The sequence below is a fragment of the Miniopterus natalensis genome, chromosome 4, assembly GCF_054644295.1.
Source record: "Miniopterus natalensis isolate mMinNat1 chromosome 4, mMinNat1.hap1, whole genome shotgun sequence".
NCBI classification, from domain to species: domain Eukaryota; kingdom Metazoa; phylum Chordata; class Mammalia; order Chiroptera; family Miniopteridae; genus Miniopterus; species Miniopterus natalensis.
In genome coordinates this window covers 60,610,274-60,628,980 of record NC_142084.1, presented here as the reverse complement: position 1 = coordinate 60,628,980, position 18,707 = coordinate 60,610,274, and the positions used below count along the sequence as shown (strand labels likewise).

Below are 18,707 nucleotides of genomic sequence, written 5' to 3'. Positions count from 1 at the left end.
CTTTCTCACCTTACTTCCCTGCATGCCTTCTCCTCCCCAGCCCCATGGGCCTCTTCACAGTTGCTCAAATGTACCAAGCACACTGGGGCTTCCCAGACTCCTACCTTGGGGCTTCTGTGCTCTCTGATCCCTTTTCCTGGAAGACTCTTTCCGCACAAGGCCACTTCTCTCTTCCTTACTTCCTTTGGGGATCTAAGCTAATGCCCCCTTATCAGAGAGGACTTTACTGGCCACCTCATGTAAAATAGCAGACCCCTGTCATTCTGGTGCCTTGACATTGCTTGTGCCTTCTTAGCACTTATCTGAACCTGAGATATTATTATACTTATTTGTTTACTGTTCTACCCCCTCCCCTAGAAAATAAGCTTCATAAGAGAAGGACTTTGCTTTTGTTTTCCCAACCTGTGGAATTCATTAATGAGTAATTATTTAATGATGGATGGATGAATGGATGGATGTATTTTAGTTATAAAGCCAACAGAGGCTGGCTAGAATTCCACAGCTCAATTCCAAATTCCAGTGGAGGAGAAAGAGCTCCTGATGTGCAGGGGGTGGCATCTTGGGTCTGTGGCAGCAAATGCCCAAGAGGTGCTGTGAATAGGGCAGGCGGGAGGGTTTATGTAACCACTACATCAGTGTCCCAGATGGGCAGATAATCTGGGTCACTGGAGAGTTTTTAAAATACCAGGTTCCAACTCCCATCCCAAATTCACTGAATCAGAATCTCAGGGGTGCTGGGAACCGGCACTGCCTCAAAGGCCCCGCTTCTGCCTGCAGGACACCCAACTGGCTCACAATTTTGGGAAAGTGTTATCAGCAATCTGGAGATGATGAGGAGTCCCAGGATAGGAGATCATTGTTCTAGAGTCTGAGAACTCACAAGATACTGAGCCTGAAAGGGTCTATGAGAGGATGACAGAGAGGGCTGGATGGAGCAGATGGGAAGAGAAAGTCTGTAGATGGGCACTGAGTGGTGGGAGGTGGTGCCATAGCACTCCCATTTTCACCATTCTGGTGCTTGTCAATCTCTAAGCAGAAGTGGCCTCCTGGAGAGCAGGGGCTATGTCTTGTTCACAACTGTATCCCCAGTGCCTATATAGAGCCTAACACAAAGGAGATACCCAGTAGATGTTTGTAGAATGAATGAATGAATTGATGCCTAGAGAGTGCTCAAATGAGACCAGTGATCTCCTAGATCACTTGGTACAAAGACCAAATAGGAAGGTGACTGGAGGGAAGATTAATACTCATTAGTGATAAAGTGTAGGAGGGTTAATAGAATTTTAGCTGGTTTAAAATAGAATTCCCTGTATATCCTTGAGCAAGTCACCTGACCTCCCTTTGTTTAGAAACAGTCAATTTAAGTGATCTTTAAACTTACTTAAGGCTCTGAAGTTGCAGCCTGTTTTATGAGCTTAATAAACATTGATTATTTGAGTATTTATAGAGTTGTAGACTGTATTTCATTTTTCAAATTATTACTTTTTTGTTAATCCTTACCTGAGGGTATTTTTTCCATTGATCTTTAGAGAGAGTGGAAGAGAGGAAGGGAGGGGGAGAGAAAGAGAGAGAAACATTGATGTGAGAGAGACACATCAATTGGTTGCCTCCCACAGGCATGCCGACCAAGGCTGGGGATTGAACCTACAACCTTGGAACATGCCCTTGACCTGGAATCAAACCCTTGACCCTTTGGTGTGCAGGCTGACTCTCTAACCACTGAACCACACCAGCCAGGGCTAGATCTTATTTTTGTGGCTACACCAGTAAGGATTGCTTTTACATCTGAGCTTCTAGAATCTAGAAGGCAAAATATCTGTTCAGCTTTACTTTCATAGAGACCTGAGTGAATTTTGGCTTTCTTTTGCTCTCTGGCCCTGTAACATTTACTGTGTAGTCCACATTTTTATTCTAGAGTTGTATATTTTACAGGGAACTTATTTACCTCTTAAAAGCTGAGCTTATCAGTAAGATGTGAAGTCCCCACTTGCTAGCACATGAGCCAAGCAAGTAGGCATAAGCTATGGCATTTATCTCAAGTTGAAAGATGATGTCTGCTTCTATTATTTCACTGTGAATTTTTCATGCCTAATCTGCAAAACCAAGCTTATAATAACTAAACTTAAAATTTTATTTTTGAAGAGATTTTTTTACAATTATAAAATGAATATATGCATGGTATACATGATAGGAAAACCGCAGGCCAATATTGCTCACGAACATAGATGCAAAAATCCATAACAAAATATGAGCAAATCAAATCCAACAACATATAAAGTGACTACATCTTCTTTCAATAATAATAATAATAATACATTTTCTTTAGCATTACTGTACACAAAGCTCTATGCTAAGTTCCATACTTGTATCATCTCGCTTAATCATCAAAAGAACCTTATGATAGAGGAATATTTTTACATTTTACAAATGACCAATCAAAGGAGTTAATTTGCCCAAAGTCACAAAGCACATCAGAGATGAAACAGTTTCATACTCTGAGGCCATTCTCTTAACTACTATATTATATACAAAAGTTCAAACACAGGAAACCGGAAGAATGAAAATCTACATGTGTATAATTGCACTAACCCAAGACAACACTGTTCACATTTGGATATCTTTCATTCTGGATTTGTTTGATTTTGCTTCTATCACTGTCATACTTTGTGTATGATTTCATATCTTATATATATCTTATTTATTATTATACAAACAAGAAGTCTAAGAGTTGAGTGATGCATGGAAACCCCCTTAGAAGGTGGAGGGAAGCCAGTGTCACATGCTTATAATTTAATATCTGCTCTTTTTATTTATACCACATGTTATCTAATCCCACCCAAGCTCCCATAACTGAAAGGGTATTTTCCCCATTTTACAGATGAGGAAATGGTGGTTAGGTGCCCAGATCCTGTAGACTCTAAAGCCTGTGGTGGCATCAGTCATCACACTCCTGATCTCTTGAACATTTCTGATGATAGGTCACTATTCTTTATAACCCCAGCTTGTTATTCAGGGAGCTGGCCACTATTCATTTCCTCAAATAATTGAAGACCTTCTCTGTGCCAGGTCACTGGACTTGGAATTGGGCATGATATTGAATGTAAAGCTTGGCTTCTGACCTTGATTTGAAAGGTTGGGAAGACAAACATGGACAATTGTCGTAGTTCTAAGTGGTGTATGTCTATATTAGTTTTCTTAGGGCTGCCATAACAAAATACCACAAATGAGGTGACTTGAAACAACAGAAATTCAGTCTTTTTCAGTTCTGGAGGCTATAAGCCCAAGATCAAGGTGTTGGCAAGGCCATGTTCCCTCTGAAACCCGTAAGAGACGGATTCTTCCTTGCCTCTTACTAGCTGCCGGTGGTTTGCTGGCAATCTTTAGCATTCCTTGGCTTGTAGATGCAGTTCTCAAATCCTCCATCTTCACTTGAATCCTCCATTCTCCCCATGTGCATGTTTCCCTATATGTTCAATTTCCCCTTTTTATAAGGACGTCAGTCATATTCATTGGGGCCACCCCAGTGACTTCATTGTAATTTGATTAGTCTGTAAAGACCATATTTCCAAATAAGGTCACATTGTAAAGTACTGGCTATTAGGACTTCAACATATCTTTTTTTGACGGACAGAATTTAATAGTATCTTACTAGATGTGTGTGCAAAGTTCTTTGGGAATCCAGAGGAGGAAGCAAACCCTTCAAAGTGAGTCAGAGAGGGCTTCCCAGAGGACCTCACAGTGCTGATTGGGTTTTAGAGGTTAACTGGAAGCTCACCCAGGCAAGAGGACAGGAGGGAGAGGGGAACCAGGGGCCCTTCAGGCAAGAGGAGCATGCTGTGCTTGGAGAAGAAAGAGGGTAATTCTGGGAGGCGGGAGCTAAGAGCACAGCATGGATGGGAGTGGGAGCTGAGACTGGAAAGAACACGTGGAGGAAAATTCCAAAGGGCCTTTTGTGCCTCATGCTAAAGAGTTTGGATCTTATCCTAGCAGGCAGGAACCAATGAGGATTTTCGACAAAAAGTCACCTGTTTGAAAATGCCCTCAATCTCAACGTGACACCTTTTTAAATAGAATTCAGGCAAGACTTTTTGGAACGAAGGCTTTGATTTATTAAAATTTTAAATTCAATCATTTCTAAAAAGAGGAGCATTTTGACTTCATAAAGCAAAAAGTAAGGAGGCGAGTTAAATCAAGCTTGAGAGCAATTCGGAGGCCAGTGCCTCAGGTTGGGTCCCGGGAAGGCAGACCCTGAGAAGGAGGTTTGCATGCATGAAGCATGTCATGAGTACTCTCGTGAAACTCCCCTGGCGGGAGTGAGGGATGCAGGATGGGCAGAGGGAGAAGTTGGCCTGTGATGCTGTCATAACTCAGGGAGCTCTGAAGCTGGGATGAAAGGTCAGGACCTTTACACCCTGAAGCAGTGACCAGTCACTGGGTGCAGGCTGCCCCAGTGAGAGGTGTGACCTTAGTAAAGGTGAACCAATTCTAATGGAAGGTGGGGGGAAGGGGGTCTCAGCTATCATGATATTTCTAAAAACCCAGCCCCACTAACATGAAATATGTTTTATAAGCTCAAGAATTAAAAAAAAAAATAGGTAGTTTTTTTTAAAGGCGGACCTAAGAAAATCATGAGACTGAAGAAGCTATAGAATGTGGCTGAGATACAACGATAGAACATTAGATCAAAGGAACAGAAAAAGACGAAAAACAGCCCTGCACATGTAGTCACCTAATGTCAGACATCCTTGTAAAAACAAATTAATTTTAAACCATTTCTCACGCTGTACACAAAAATAAATTTCCAAGAGGGAAATGTGGCTGAGTACCAGGAAAGGAAGAGAAAGTGGATTGAGTAATTAATTTCTTGGGTGACCTTTTTTTTTCCTTGCAAAGAAATTTCCCTGGGCATGGGGACAGGTGTACAAGCCTTCTTTGTTTCTGACCTATAAGAGGAAATGCCAGAGAAGAGGAAGAGGGGCAAAGGCAGCTTGGGGTCTTCACACTATTTGATAAACAGAATAAATCCATGTTAGCCAAGCAGGAAGGAAAGCCACAGAAATCCCTCCGTTTGCAATAAAGCAGCAGACACCGCGAGCCACTGGCAATCTGAGGGCCTGCTTTTCAATAGCTCCCGCGTGAGCAGAAGTAATGGTTTTCCTGTAGTGAAAAAGAATCCTGGTCTTATCTAAATAGCAACTGATAAAATTAAGACAGCGTTTTCTTTTTCCCTATCAGGTTACATATGGCAATTTAGTGAGTAGGTAGACATCTTATACTGTTGTTTTGGAAAAGTGATTTATTAATAGAGAAAGAAATATTGACTCATTAATGACAATCTATGAGCTGTGGGCAGAGGGCTGTTTTTGCTGCTCCCACCATTTGCTTGAGGAGCTGTGTGAGTATGTGGGAAGCGGCAGTAAAGGGTGAGGGAGGCAGGGCTCATCCCAAAGCCTCCACAGTGAGATCATGTCAAACCTCAACCTTTTTCTTCATTTAAACTAATTCCCTACCCCACTGTGGGACCCCCCCCCTCAATTTAAGCTACTTTCTTCTGCCAGCCCACTTAATAGAAGCTCCTTGAGGGGAGGGCTCTATGTGCTCACTGAGGCTCCTGATGAAGCTTTGCAGACTATGTCATAGATTGTTGCTGATGGTTTGAATGAAGGAGACATTCTGCAGCTTTGCATGACAAAGGTGGAGCCGGCAGGAAGGAGACTGTGGCTCAAGGAGTTTGTCATTCTCCTTGAAGCACCTGTCAGAACTGAGGTCAGACCCTGGGTTTGTGTGACTCCTAAGTGAGTGCTCTTTCTATGTCACCTGTGATGGTCAACCCCTTTGCTCCCAGGGTGTGCCTGAAGGATTGGTGTACTTTGCAGTGCAATTCTGGAGCTAGCACAGACCTCACAGGTTGAGGGCACAGTCCCCTACAAGACCCCTCCTTCCTCAGACCCCAGTTTCAAACTCCATGGTTCCCAGGCCACCCACACTTCTGACAAATTGGCTACAAACCAGCTAGCTGCTTTGTAATTCACAATGCATTTAGCTGTCTTACCTCTTTGGTCTTCTCTAATCTGAAAGAGGTCCTAGGTCTGAAAGAGTGCTGGCCTTTTATTCTATCAATTTCTGAAAAGACCCCTCACCCTCAGTGTCATAACCAGATTCCGTCATGCATTTTGGCAGAAATGAATTTCTCAGAAATGGTGCTGTGTGCCTCTTAGTGGGTCAAGGTGAGAGACATGCTCTGTTTACTTGATCTACTGATGATGATGATAACATTGATGACCTGGACATTTATGTCTGCCAGGTTTTCCTTAGTATATGATTAGTGTCTGAGGGAAGATATGCTAAGATCATGCCAATAGCCTATTTATCATCAGACTTCCACCCTTCAGGTTTATCATCCATTGATGAATCACACCCAAACCAACCCACCAGCGCTATTTGTTGCAAATGGCGATTTTCTATTTCCATTCCTTCTACATTTACTAGTTGGCATTTGAGTGTAAGGAAGAACATTTCCTTTTCCTTCCTTTATTTATTTATCTCAGATTCTATTTTATTCAGTGGGATGTAATCTATTCCTATTTTGTGTATTTTAATGCTTAGGTTGTCCAAGATTTGGCCAGTGGCAGCCCCTTTAAGCTGCTTCTGTTTCCTTGTTATATAGCCCCAACATTCTCTAAACTCTTCCCTTTTTTCTAGCACAAAAAGGCTCATCTTGTGCTGTATTTGCCTTAGCCCTGAAATCAGCCACTTCTTCCAGGAGCCCCGGATCCTTTTAGTGAAGAAGGATATTTGGAAACTAAGACTCGTTGTTTGGTGTGCAAATGACCATCAGGACATCATTGGTCCTAGGCACTTTCAGTGAGCAAAGCGCTGGTGTGTTCTCTCCCTCTCTCTGTTTTTCTGTCTCTCTCTCTCTCTCCATGAGTTCCCAGCAATACTTCCAATTCCAATCCCTCAGCAAGGGTTCTCTCTAACCGTCCCCTCTCCATATTTCAAGTACTTTCTCCAACAGGAAGAAACCCATTCCCCATTATCCTCAATATATTTACTCATTTTCTCAACCCCCCTGTATGTAATTAATCTCCTGACTGCTCCAGCCATCTCCTCCCAGCCCCACCCCCTCCTTTGCTCCTATTCTGGCTTTGCAGCCACTGCCACCCCATCTGCCTCACTACTTTGACCTTTGGTCATCCCACCACCCCCAAGAGAAGGAAAAAGAAAAAGAGATTTAAAAGATGAAGGAGAAGAAACCAGGCTTTTCTTTTGTTTTTCCAGTCTTCCTTTGTTTTTACAAAAGTACCAGAATCTACACTGGATTGCTATGTTGAAATAACGCTAGCGTTTTTCTTAGTATTTACCTTATGCCAGTTTCTGTCCTAAGGAATTTTATCTAATTTAATCCTCATAAAACCATTTGAAATAAGTGCTATTATTTTCTCCCTGTTATAAATGATTGTATGCAGGCTTGGTGCATGTACATTGCAAAGATATTCAACAGATTGGTCAGTGCCTGAGAGTTTTAAAATTTGCCTTTGAGCCCAGCCAATGTGGCTCAGTGTTTGAATGGAGGTCATGAATTGATTCCTGGTCAGGGCACATACCCAGGTTGTGCAGGCTCGATCCCCAGCAGGGGCGTGCAGGAGGCAGACAATCAATGATTCTCTTGCATCGTTGATGTTTCTATCTCTCTCTCCCTCTCCCTTTGTCTCTGAAAGAAATAAAAACACATTTTAAAAAATTTACCTTTGATGATTCTCTCTGCTTCACCAGGGGTAGGCTCGATTCACTAGTTATGTCTGGAATCACATGAGAAACCTGAGTTAAACTGGAACCAACGTGATTCAGAACTAGACATGGCCTTGTAGATGGGCTTTCAGGCAGTCACCTAATTGTCCTCCTTTTAATCTAGCTCTGGTTCTAGGCCAGGGAGCTATGGCATCAGGATGTCGGGGAGGCTGACTTCTGGTCAAGAAAGCAGGAATAGCACCTAATTTCTTACCAACACTCTATTTCCTGTGTGGGGACTGTGCCACTTAATCCCTTAATGTGAGTCCTGTCCTTCTGTCTCACCCAGCTCCACCATCCCACAAAGCAGCTTGGTCTAGTAGAAATCCTCAGAGTCCAGTGGACCAGGGTTCAAAACCCCAGCTTAGTTCCATGAGCTGCATGGCCTCATCAGTGTGCTCATCAACCAAATGGGGGATATAGCACCTACTTTCCTGTGTTGTATGGATTTCATGAAGTAATGTATGCAAAGTGCCTAGAAGTGCCTACTGCAGACTCTGAGTAATCCTGGCTAAATTGGCAACCACTCAGAGGGTGCTTTTTGCATGATGGACGCTCGGTTATTATTAATTGGTTTGGTTGGAATGAAATGCAGAAGCACAGAATTTGTGCTCTTTGCCTCCTTGCATTTTCTCCTTCTCTTCTGCTCTTCTTCTGTTTCTTCCTTCACTTTGCCAGTTTGTTCATTCATCACACAGAGCCCACTGTGTACCAGGCCTTGCACTAAGTGCTAGAGAATCACAGATGAATAAAACATTAAGACGGAACCTCACCCTAGAGAATCGCACTTCTGGGGCTGCATGAGGGCTGTGGGAGCCTAGAAGGAGGCACCTCTGAGTCATGCCCCTGTCTTTTCCTCCACAGGAGGTCATTGCCTCCATCCTGCTGAGCGGGCGGATCGGGCCCAACATCCAGCTGGCTGAGTGCTATGGGCTGAGGCTGAAGCATATGAAGTCTGATGAGATCCACTGGCTGCACCCACAGATGACTGTGGGTGAGGTGCAGGACAAATATGAATGTCTACACGTGGAGGCTGAGTGGAGGTAGGAGAGGAGCCCTGGGCTCTTGAATGGGAGGGGGGGAGATGAGTGTGGGGTGGGGGAGCCCTGAGAGTCCTTCCTTGGAGCACTTCCAAACCTCTGAGAGTCTTCTAGAACATCCTAGTGATATTTTAGGCTTAGTCTTCCTGTGGTGTCCAATGCATGTATTTGCCAAGGCTTACCATGGGCTCATTGCACATCTCCATCCAGGGCAGATATCTAGAAACATCCCTAGACAGGATGCTGTTGGTGTTATGGAGAGGGAGGAAAAAAGTGCTGGAGGAAGGCGAGCCAGGCCAATGGCTGGTCCAAGGAAAACGGTGGCCAGGAAGAGGAAGTGTGGGAAGTCAGCACTATTGCTGACCATCACCTGTTGGCCACCCCTCTATCCTCTGTGGCTAATCAAAAGTCCTAAATGGGTGGCCAGGAAATGCATGGGCAGCCCCTTGCATGTGGTGGGTGAGGTTGCTTCTGCCCTTGGCCAGCTCTACTGCTCCTTTAAATATAAGAGTCTTAATTTCCTGTCCCAGGTATGACCTTCAAATCCGCTACTTGCCAGAGGACTTCATGGAGAGCTTGAAGAAGGACAGGACCACGCTGCTTTATTTTTATCAACAGGTAAAAGATAAAATTTCTATGCCCAGGGTCCTATTACACCTTAAATGCCAAGTATTAGCCATCTCTCCTAGGAGATGGAAGGACAAAGCCTTGGAGGTCCCAGTCTATGAAACTTCTCTTGGGGTCATTCCTTGGCCCCTGATCAGCTGTCCAACTCTGCTTCTCCCACAACTAATTAAGCGCCAGCTAGCCCCACCCCATATGCTCACCTCTCTTCTTGGACTTTCCTGATGACTATTTACTCCCCAGGAGAGCTGGCTGGTGAAGCAGGCAGAGCAGGTCCACAGAGAAGGCCGTAGTCTTAGATACACAGGCTCTACCATCTGACAGACTTGGTTTCTTTTCTAGCTCTGCCACTTACTAACCTGGTACCCCTGGGAACTTCAGCTGCATAAAGCTGTTTCTTCTTCTATAAAGTGGGGATGATAATAACGACAACCCTACTTTACAGGATTGTTGTGAGGACCAAATAATATTATTAGCAGTGTGCTGGTAAACCAGCCCTCAAGAAAAAAACAAAACTGATTTGTAGAACATGCCAATTTCCACGGTGTAAATAGGCCTGTTTCAAGCTACCTATGTGATATCAGCCAGCTTGCAAAATTTCAAAAAATTTAATAACTGGCTTTCAATAGCTGTTTGGAGCTGCTCCAGCACACTGCCTACAGTGCATGTAAAGTTCCTAGCACAAGACCTGGCATAGAGTGAATGCCAAGTAAATGTGAGTTGCCATCATTATATTCTGTCTGATCTTAGCCCTCTCCTATATCTCTCTCCTGGTTTGCTGGAGACCATGCCAGACTTTACTTGTACAGTGGATGACACCTGTCACTACTTAACCCACAAGGCTTTGGATAAATTTCTGACTCCTCCCCCAAGTCCCAGTTTTCATATCTCCAGGATGAGGAGTGGGGGAGGAGAATCTGAACTTCTTGCCTCGTGGAGCCAGTGGGAACATGTCTAAAGTACTTCAAAAACCCGAAGGCCTCAGCCTGTGGAGGCTTGATCAGCACTGCCCAGGGTTCTGGAGGGAGGCAGGGGCAGAACCGAGGGTGAGCCCATTCTGCTCTTCATCTCCTGCTACACATTTTTGTGGGGTGGGCGCATGAGAGAGACAGCTCGTGGTGGCAGGATTGTGTTCAAGGCACCCACCAGCTCCTAGAGCCTCTGCTCAGCAAAACAGGAATGAGGGCAAGAGTCTCAACCTTGGCCTTTCTCCCCACCAGCTCCGGAGCGACTACATGCAACGCTATGCCAGCAAGGTCAGCGAGGGCATGGCCCTGCAGCTGGGCTGCCTGGAGCTCAGGTATGTGGCCTTGAGGCCTCCCTCTCCAGGGAGGGCACCTGTGGCTCCCCTCCTGTGCTGGTTCCTGGCCAGCTTGACTTTCCTTTAGGGTGAGAAGCAAGAGCGGATATGTGAGAGCCAGGAGGGGACAAGTGGTGGCTGGCAAAGGGTCAGTCCCTGAGGTGCTTGCTGTCTGGCCCCTGGGATAGAAGTGCCAGGTTCTCTCTGGCTGGACCCCCATCTCCCTTCGGCTGCCACTGTTCTTGCTCCAAGACGCCTGCTTCTTCCATCTATCTGCCATCTAAGTGATTCAGTAACTTTTCTTTGAGCCTTAGGTGAGATTCTGAGAGATATTCAAATGGGATTTCTGTGTTTTCACTGCTCTGTCCCCAGCTTCTGTAGACACTAATAATTATGTAAGAAATTAGTGACTCATCCAGAGAGGTCCTCAATCTCACAATGTTTGGGAGGTGACGGGTGTGTCTACAATTGATCATAATATAAGGCAGTATGTAATATGTGCCAAACAGATGTACATATAGGAGCCAAGAACCCTGTCTTAGGGCATTGGGAAGAGGGGATTTGAACTTCTCCAGGGAGGAAGAGAAAGATTTCCATCAGTAGATGATGGAGGAGTTGCAGGCAGGGCAGTGTGCATTCTTGGCTCAGGGACCGTAGAAGGGAAAGAACAGGCTGGAGGATAGTGGGAGATGAGTTGTAGGAGGTAAGTTGGGGCTGATGGTGGAAGGCTTTGAATGTTACTCTTGGCTCTTGGGCCAAAGAGGGTGATGTGGTTAAACCTGTGTTCTAGCACATTCTTATCCAAAATGGCACCATTCAGTTCACCGTCTATCATCATCCATCTGCCCATCCCACCCTCCCATTGCTTTTTCTGCATCCCTTATCTGTCTTACAACAGTGGTTCCAAAATCTGGTTGCAAATCATAATCACCTGGGAGCTTATTAAACTAGAATAACCCTAACCCTACCCTTAGGAATTCTGGATTAATAGAGCTGGGTGGGACTTTGGGATATGACAAACCACCGAGACAATGTGGACACAGTCAGCCTCATGAGTTGATAGAGGGAGTTTCAAGACCATTGTCAAGGAAAACTTTGGCAAAGGGTTACTTTTGGGTTGCTGGAAATGTGGTTCCAGAAAGAGTCCTGACCCTATCTGTGTCCGTAATAAAGTTATAGACGGTGCAATCCTGCTGCTGCTTCTGGGGGCCATGGAGGAATTCTGGCTCGCATCCTGGGTCTCAGAGAGAGAGCAGAAGTGTCCCCCAGGGAGGGCCACAGGATGGGAAGGGGAGGGTCCCATTTTCATCTCAGCATCTGAGACTGTTGGCATTTGTGACAGAATAGGTCCAAGACAGCCTCGGACGGCTCCTCATTGTTTTCCCACTTGGTTACTCTGTCTGGACAAGCGAGGGAACACTAGGGTCCTCTGTGCAGAGGAAGTCTGCAGCCTATGATGCTAGCTGGAAGACACCACTTTGCCACAGTTGGTAGTGGTCTTGGGAGTTCTGTGCTGGTGCGTTGGGGGCTGTCTGCGAAGTTTATTACCTATGTGCCCTTTTATGCCTCTGAGACCATCGCAACTCCTATAATCTGCATTGCATCTCACACAGTCTCATCTCTGAAATTAGATACCTTGAAAAAGCTTACCTTTCCCTTTTTATTTGTGGCTCTCATACCCAGGACTCTACATTCACTTTGAGACTCTAGTCATGTAAATCACCTCTCAAAATATCATCACTTACTAGTAACATAGCAGCAATGAGGAGACCCATTGGCTTTCTATTTCATGTTCTTATTTCCTTGAATTACTCCCAAATTATTATCGATCAAAATAACAGTAATATTATTATCCAGCGCCAGGCATTGTGCTAGATGTGCTGGAGGAGACAATGAGCCCTCCAACATGGGAGGGCTTGTCAGGAGCACAGTCTCATGGTGTCTGCTGCCTTGTCAGCTCAGGATTATTCCATAGTTTTATGACAGAGATATATTGTTTCATGTCTCCTGGGTCCAAGGAACAAAGTCAGATAAATGTTCCTATTCCTATGAGTTGACCTTTGAGTTATAGGTTATATGGTAGTAGGGAGAGGATGTGGGAAATGCCTATTTTGTAGGTTTAATAGAAGATTTTAAAACCTATGATTTTTAAAGTTGAATATAAAGCCATACCTTACCATGGACTATTTTAAAATCAAGTTATTTCTCACCAAGTGAGGATACATTTCTAAAAATCGGGTCATAAAGACAGAATTTTTCAGGGATGTGATATTTTCCCCCCTGAAACGGTTCCAGAGTGCAGTCTACCTACAGATCATGGGCAGAGTTTCCTTACCCTATTAACATGGATTGTATCACCTAGGGGGAAAATACGGTGTCTCTCTCGAAAAAAAGTATTCTTTCCTGGCTTAAAAAAGAAATATGATATATTCACGTGATACAAGTTTAGCAAGATGAATCCTCAATGGATTTAATTTACATCAAGGAGCAATTGGGCATAATGATGAAGAGCAAAGGGTCTGAAGTTGGGCTGCCTAGAAGATCCTATTAAGCTCTTTGTGGCTAAGTTCCTTCATCTGTAAAATGGGAATGATAATAATAGTAGCAACCTTATAGGCTTGTTATGAGGAATAAATGAATTAATGCATTTAAAGTACTTAGAACACTGATAGGGACCAAAGTATTCAATAATTATTCATTATTTGTACTAATTGCTTTTCTCTTTACCCTTATTCATTATTTTTTAATTTAATAGACTTTATTTCTTAGAGCAGTTTTAGGTTCACAGCAAAATTGAGGGGAAGGTACAGAGGTCTCCCATATACCCCCTTCCCCCTCACAGGCACAGCCTCCCCTCATCACATCCCCCGCCAGAGTGGAACATTTGTTACAGTCCTTGAACCTCCGCTGACACATCATTATCACCCAAAGTCCATAGTTTACATTAGGGTTCACTGTTGATATTGTATATTCTGTGGGTCTTGACAAGCATATAATGACATGTATCTATCATTACAGTATCATCCAAAGTAGTTTCACTGCCCTAAAAATCTTCTGTGTTGTGGGTTCGATCTTGGGTTAGTGCACATACAAGAATCAACAAATAAATACATAAGTAAGCGGAACAACAAATAGGTGTTTATCAATCAATAAAATTTTTTTTTTAAAGGAAAAAAGCATAATAAAGTAGAGGTGTCAAAATCTTTTAAAATAAATCCTTTGTGTTCCACTTACTCATCTCTCCTTCCCCTCAACCCCTGGCAACCACTGATATTTTTACTGTCTTCATAGTTTTGTCTTTTCCAGAATTTCATATGTTGGAGTCATACCTAATCAATTTTATTGATTTATTGGAGGTGCATTATAAATGCCAAATATATCATTTTATCTACATGTCCCCCTATAAGTTAAAATGTGAAATTCATGGTCCACATGCTAGAAATTACCTGCCCAGTTTGAGGAACCAAATAGCTTCCCCTTCACCTGAGACATCAGGACCATTGCCAACACCCAGCGGAGTCCCAGACACTCTGACCTAAAAACTCAGAGTGAATGCATAACTCAATAGTAGTTAAGTAGTAGCTAATAATAAGTAAAGATTAGAGAAAGAACACTCAGCTGGCTTCAAAAGGCATTTTGTCCCATAGTTTAGGAATGTTGGTGTTGAGTTAATATTTCTATTGCTTTTTAGAAGGGAAACACTACCAACTGGATTTTGCAAAGATATTTCTTTACTTTCTGCTGTCATTACATGGCTAAAAGTGATGTGCCTGTCCATAGGCTCTCTGTCCACCTGGTGTGTTAGCTGGTTAAAATGCAGACCTGGGCTGGGGAGAACCAGCCAGGTACTAGAGGGTGCTCCTAGCAAATGCATCCTCATTCAACGGTGACAATTGGGGCAGGTTGGGGATCATTGGGTGCTCACTCACAGCAGCTGAGATGGGACTAAGCCCAGAAGATTGTGAAGCTCAATCTCTGAAAAAAGCAGTACCTCTGATTAGCAGTGGTAACTGGTTCTCCCAGACATCCCAGTGATGTTCAACCGCTTAAATATTAGAGACACACAGATCATGGCATACTTGAATAATTGGGTACTTTGTAAAAAATAACACAATAACTGATCTTCAGTGCATGAGAGAAGGGCAATCAATGATATAGGGAGTGAGTTGGATTTCAAGAGATTGGGATGACCTAGGTATGTTACCTGAGTTACCTTTCCCCTAATAAAACATTTTTCCACTCACCACCTCCTTAATCATTCTAAAATTGCTATTATTTTCATGTGTTTTAATTCCTCAGTGTTCATTTCAAAATTTGTTTACCCTTCGATTTAGCCAACCCCAACTTTTGTTTTACTAAGGCTTATTTAAATATTCTAGTCCTCAAAATTCTTTTATCCATCCTTAGTCTCAACACTCATTCATTCATTCATTCAACAATTGCCATAAACCAGGAGTGACATTAAGAGACCACTGTGTCTGGGACTTGGAAATAGCTCTCACCCCCTTAGTGAGGAATGCATCCCCTCTGTCTGGCGTACTCTTCTCATTCCCCCTATCAGCTTGGTAAACGATTCTTTATTCTGGAAGCTTTAGAAAAGTTACTAAGCCAGTGTTGCCTGCTTGCCCTCTGCATTCATAGAAAACCTCAGAGCACACCTGTGAAGTATTGATAATAAGCAATATGGTGGCCATAGGCTCTTCCTGAAAAGCCAGCTCAAGAGTTTCTCCATCATGAAGCCTTCCCTTCCCCATGCCAACCCTACCTACTCTACCGTAGGTACTGATTGGCTCACATGCACTAGATTGTGAAATCTTGTCAAATCCTTGAAGTCAGGGTTGGCACTCCCCTCACCTGACACATGATTAGGGCACAGTCTATATTTGAATGAATGAATAATTCTGAAATAAATAAATTTCTCTTCTCTGGTGCACGTTTGCCAACATTTATTCTGTTAGAATTAAATAATTGTTTACAGCAAGCCAATTTGTTCAGTTACCTAGGAGTCTATTTGCAGCTCACTCAACCCAGTGGGAATCGTGGATGGCCACACTGCCTGGAATCAACACTTTGCAGGCATGTTTTGAGGTTGTCTATGAAAGTGGAGGGTGGGCAACACTGGCTCAGAATACCTTCTAAAACTGCCATGATTGACTGCATGGAAATTTGGGATCTTAACCACAGGCACCTCAGGTAGAAGTAGGATAGAATGATTTTCAATTCAGGGGAGAATCCTGGATAAGGTTCTTGACTTGTTGTTGTTTTTTTAAAATTACAGTTGACATACAATATTACATTAGACAACCCTGTGGTTAGACGTTTATGCAACTTATGACATGGTCACCCCAATAAATCTAGTACCCATCTGACACCATACATCATTATTAGAATATTATTGAGTATATTCCCTGTGTTGTGCTTTACATCCCCATGACTATTCTGTAACTACATACTTGTACTTCTAAATCCCTTCACCTTTTTCACCCTCCCCACAACCCTTCTCCCATCTGGCAACTGTCAAAATGTTCTCTGTATCTATGAGTCTGTTTCTGTTCTGCTTGTTCATTTATTTTGTTTTTTAGATTCCACATATAAATGAAATCATCTGGCATTTGTCTTTCTTGGTCTAACTTATTTCACTTAGCACAATTCCCTGTAGGTCCATCCATGTTGTTGCAGATGGCAAGATTTCATTCTTTTTTTTAAGGCTGAGTCATAGTCCATTGTATATATGCACCACTTCTTTATTCATTCATCTGTTGATGGACACTTAGGTTGCTTCCATATCTTGGCTATTGAAAATAATGCTGCAATAAACATATGTCTGTATAGGGTTCTTATGTTCTATTATTGAATGTCTTTCTTGCTTACCTGTGATCTGGTTTCCAAAGATCAGACCTGCCCTAATCAGCTGGAATACTCCCCCAGCATCTGCTATGTTGCTCTGTCAGATACCTGGTAAAAAGAAGGGTTAGGGAAGAGCCACACTTCCTAGTTCCTTAAATTCTCTCCTTGGATCAAGCTGCCAGGGTTTCTCAACTTCAGCAATAGGGACATTTTGAGCCATATAGTTCTATGTTATAGGGACCATTCTGTGCATTGTAGGATACTTAGTAACATCCCTGGCCTCTACACTTTAGATGCTGGTAGGACCATTCCTCCTCCTAACCAGGTGTGACAACCAAAAAGATCTCCAGACATTACCAAATATTTCCAGCCTGGGGAAGGAGGTGCAAAATTGCCTCTGGTTGAGAATCACTGAATTAGACCATTGGAAGGTCATATGCTTGCACCACTAAACGCTAGGCCCTCCAGGGATCACATTTACTGAGTTGTGCTTTAATGTTATATTGTTGGTATTTACTAAAGTTGCAACAGGAGAAAAAGAAGCATATAAAATTGGTTTCTCATTGTTTTGGTTAAATGAATATTGAGAATATCAGTTTTCCTTCAATAACTGGGTTTTCAAACTTTTTATTCTAAGAAATGAAATTCCTGTTTTATGGTAAATGTTTTCTCTTGGTGAATTGTGCACTTAGTGAGGTCTTCTATCCAATATCCTGGCTTGAGAGATGACCAGACCCCAAACCACAGGTTTGTCATATTCTTTAGCTCACTTATCTCATTGCCTGGATTCTTTCTAGGCCTACTTCATTTAAATATGTAAACTTTGTATCCTTGCACCTTTTTTTTGGAGGGATATAGGCAAGAAATGCATCTCAATGTTGTAAAATATATTTTAGCAATATTTACTGAACCATCATTAAATATTATTTACTTAATACTCATTTTAATGTAACCACTTTTTATTCTATAAGAGAAATTTTATATCAAAGACTTTATCTTTTGCTTTCTTTTCATTCCAACTACTGTCATTTGAAACAACTCAACTTGCCCCAGCTAGAAAGAACCACTTGCCTTATTGTGCCCTTCTCATCACATAGCCATTCTTTTCTTTCTCATTTGTATTTCACATCAATTTTTCTCATCTGAGTGAAGTGGTTGAAGTAACTGAGGATGATGAGCTGGCGTATGTGTGTGCTGGGGGCTGGGAGAAGAGAGGGGACCCTAATGAGAAAAGAGGTCAGGATAAAATAATTGCTTTCAAATGTATGATATCTAAGAAAGGAGTTAAACTTAATATTTGGAGCCCCAGGGGACCTGTGAAAAGTAGGGAAAGGGAAGAACTTTCTACTAAGTACATGTGTAGTTATGGAGGAGGCCACCTCTGCAGGTAGGGAGCCCAGGTATGGAATGGTATTGAATGTAAACGGTAATTGAAAAATAAAATAAAATAATATAAATTTTTAAAAACCCACCATTTATTAAAAATGGTTAAGGATATATATACAATGAAATATCATGCAGGAATAAAAAACAATGAAATCTTGCCATTTGCAACAACATGGATTGCCCTAAAAGGCGTTGTGCTAAGTGAAATAAGTCAGGCAGAGAAAGACAAACATAGTATAGTTTCACTTATATGCAGAATCTACAAACAAAACAAACAAAAACAGACTCTTAGAAAACAGAGACTAAAAGGATGGTCATCAGAAGGAAGGGGGAGAGGATGGGTGAAAAGGGGAAGGGGAATATAATTAATAATATTGTGATAAGTTTACATGATGACAGATGCTTAGTAGAATTAATGGGGTGATCACATTGTAAAGTATAAAAATGCTGAGTCACTATATTGCATACCTGAAACTAATATAACCAATATAAAATAGTATACCAACTATACTTAAATAAAGAGTAATTTAAATTATTTAAATTAAAACAAAACAACACCATTTATTAAAAATTGTTAAGGATTTGCCTGGCCAGGCGTGGCTCAGTGGTTGAGTGTTGACCTGGGATCCAGGCGATCAGGGTTCGATTCCTGGTCAGGGCACATGCCCAGTTGTGGGCTTGATCAATGACTCTCTCATCATTGATGTTTCTGTCTGTCT

General features: G+C 42.6%; 1 protein-coding gene across 1 annotated transcript in view; it reads left to right on the top strand.

Annotated features, from left to right (window-relative positions):
* Positions 1–18,707, top strand: part of PTK2B (protein tyrosine kinase 2 beta) — a 116,551-nt gene that overhangs the window by 71,223 nt on the left and 26,621 nt on the right. The window contains exons 3-5 of the mRNA XM_016214842.2: positions 8,656–8,834; positions 9,362–9,449; positions 10,676–10,755. Coding sequence (XP_016070328.1) covers positions 8,656–8,834; positions 9,362–9,449; positions 10,676–10,755 — 347 coding nt within the window. The remainder of the gene's footprint in view (positions 1–8,655; positions 8,835–9,361; positions 9,450–10,675; positions 10,756–18,707) is intronic.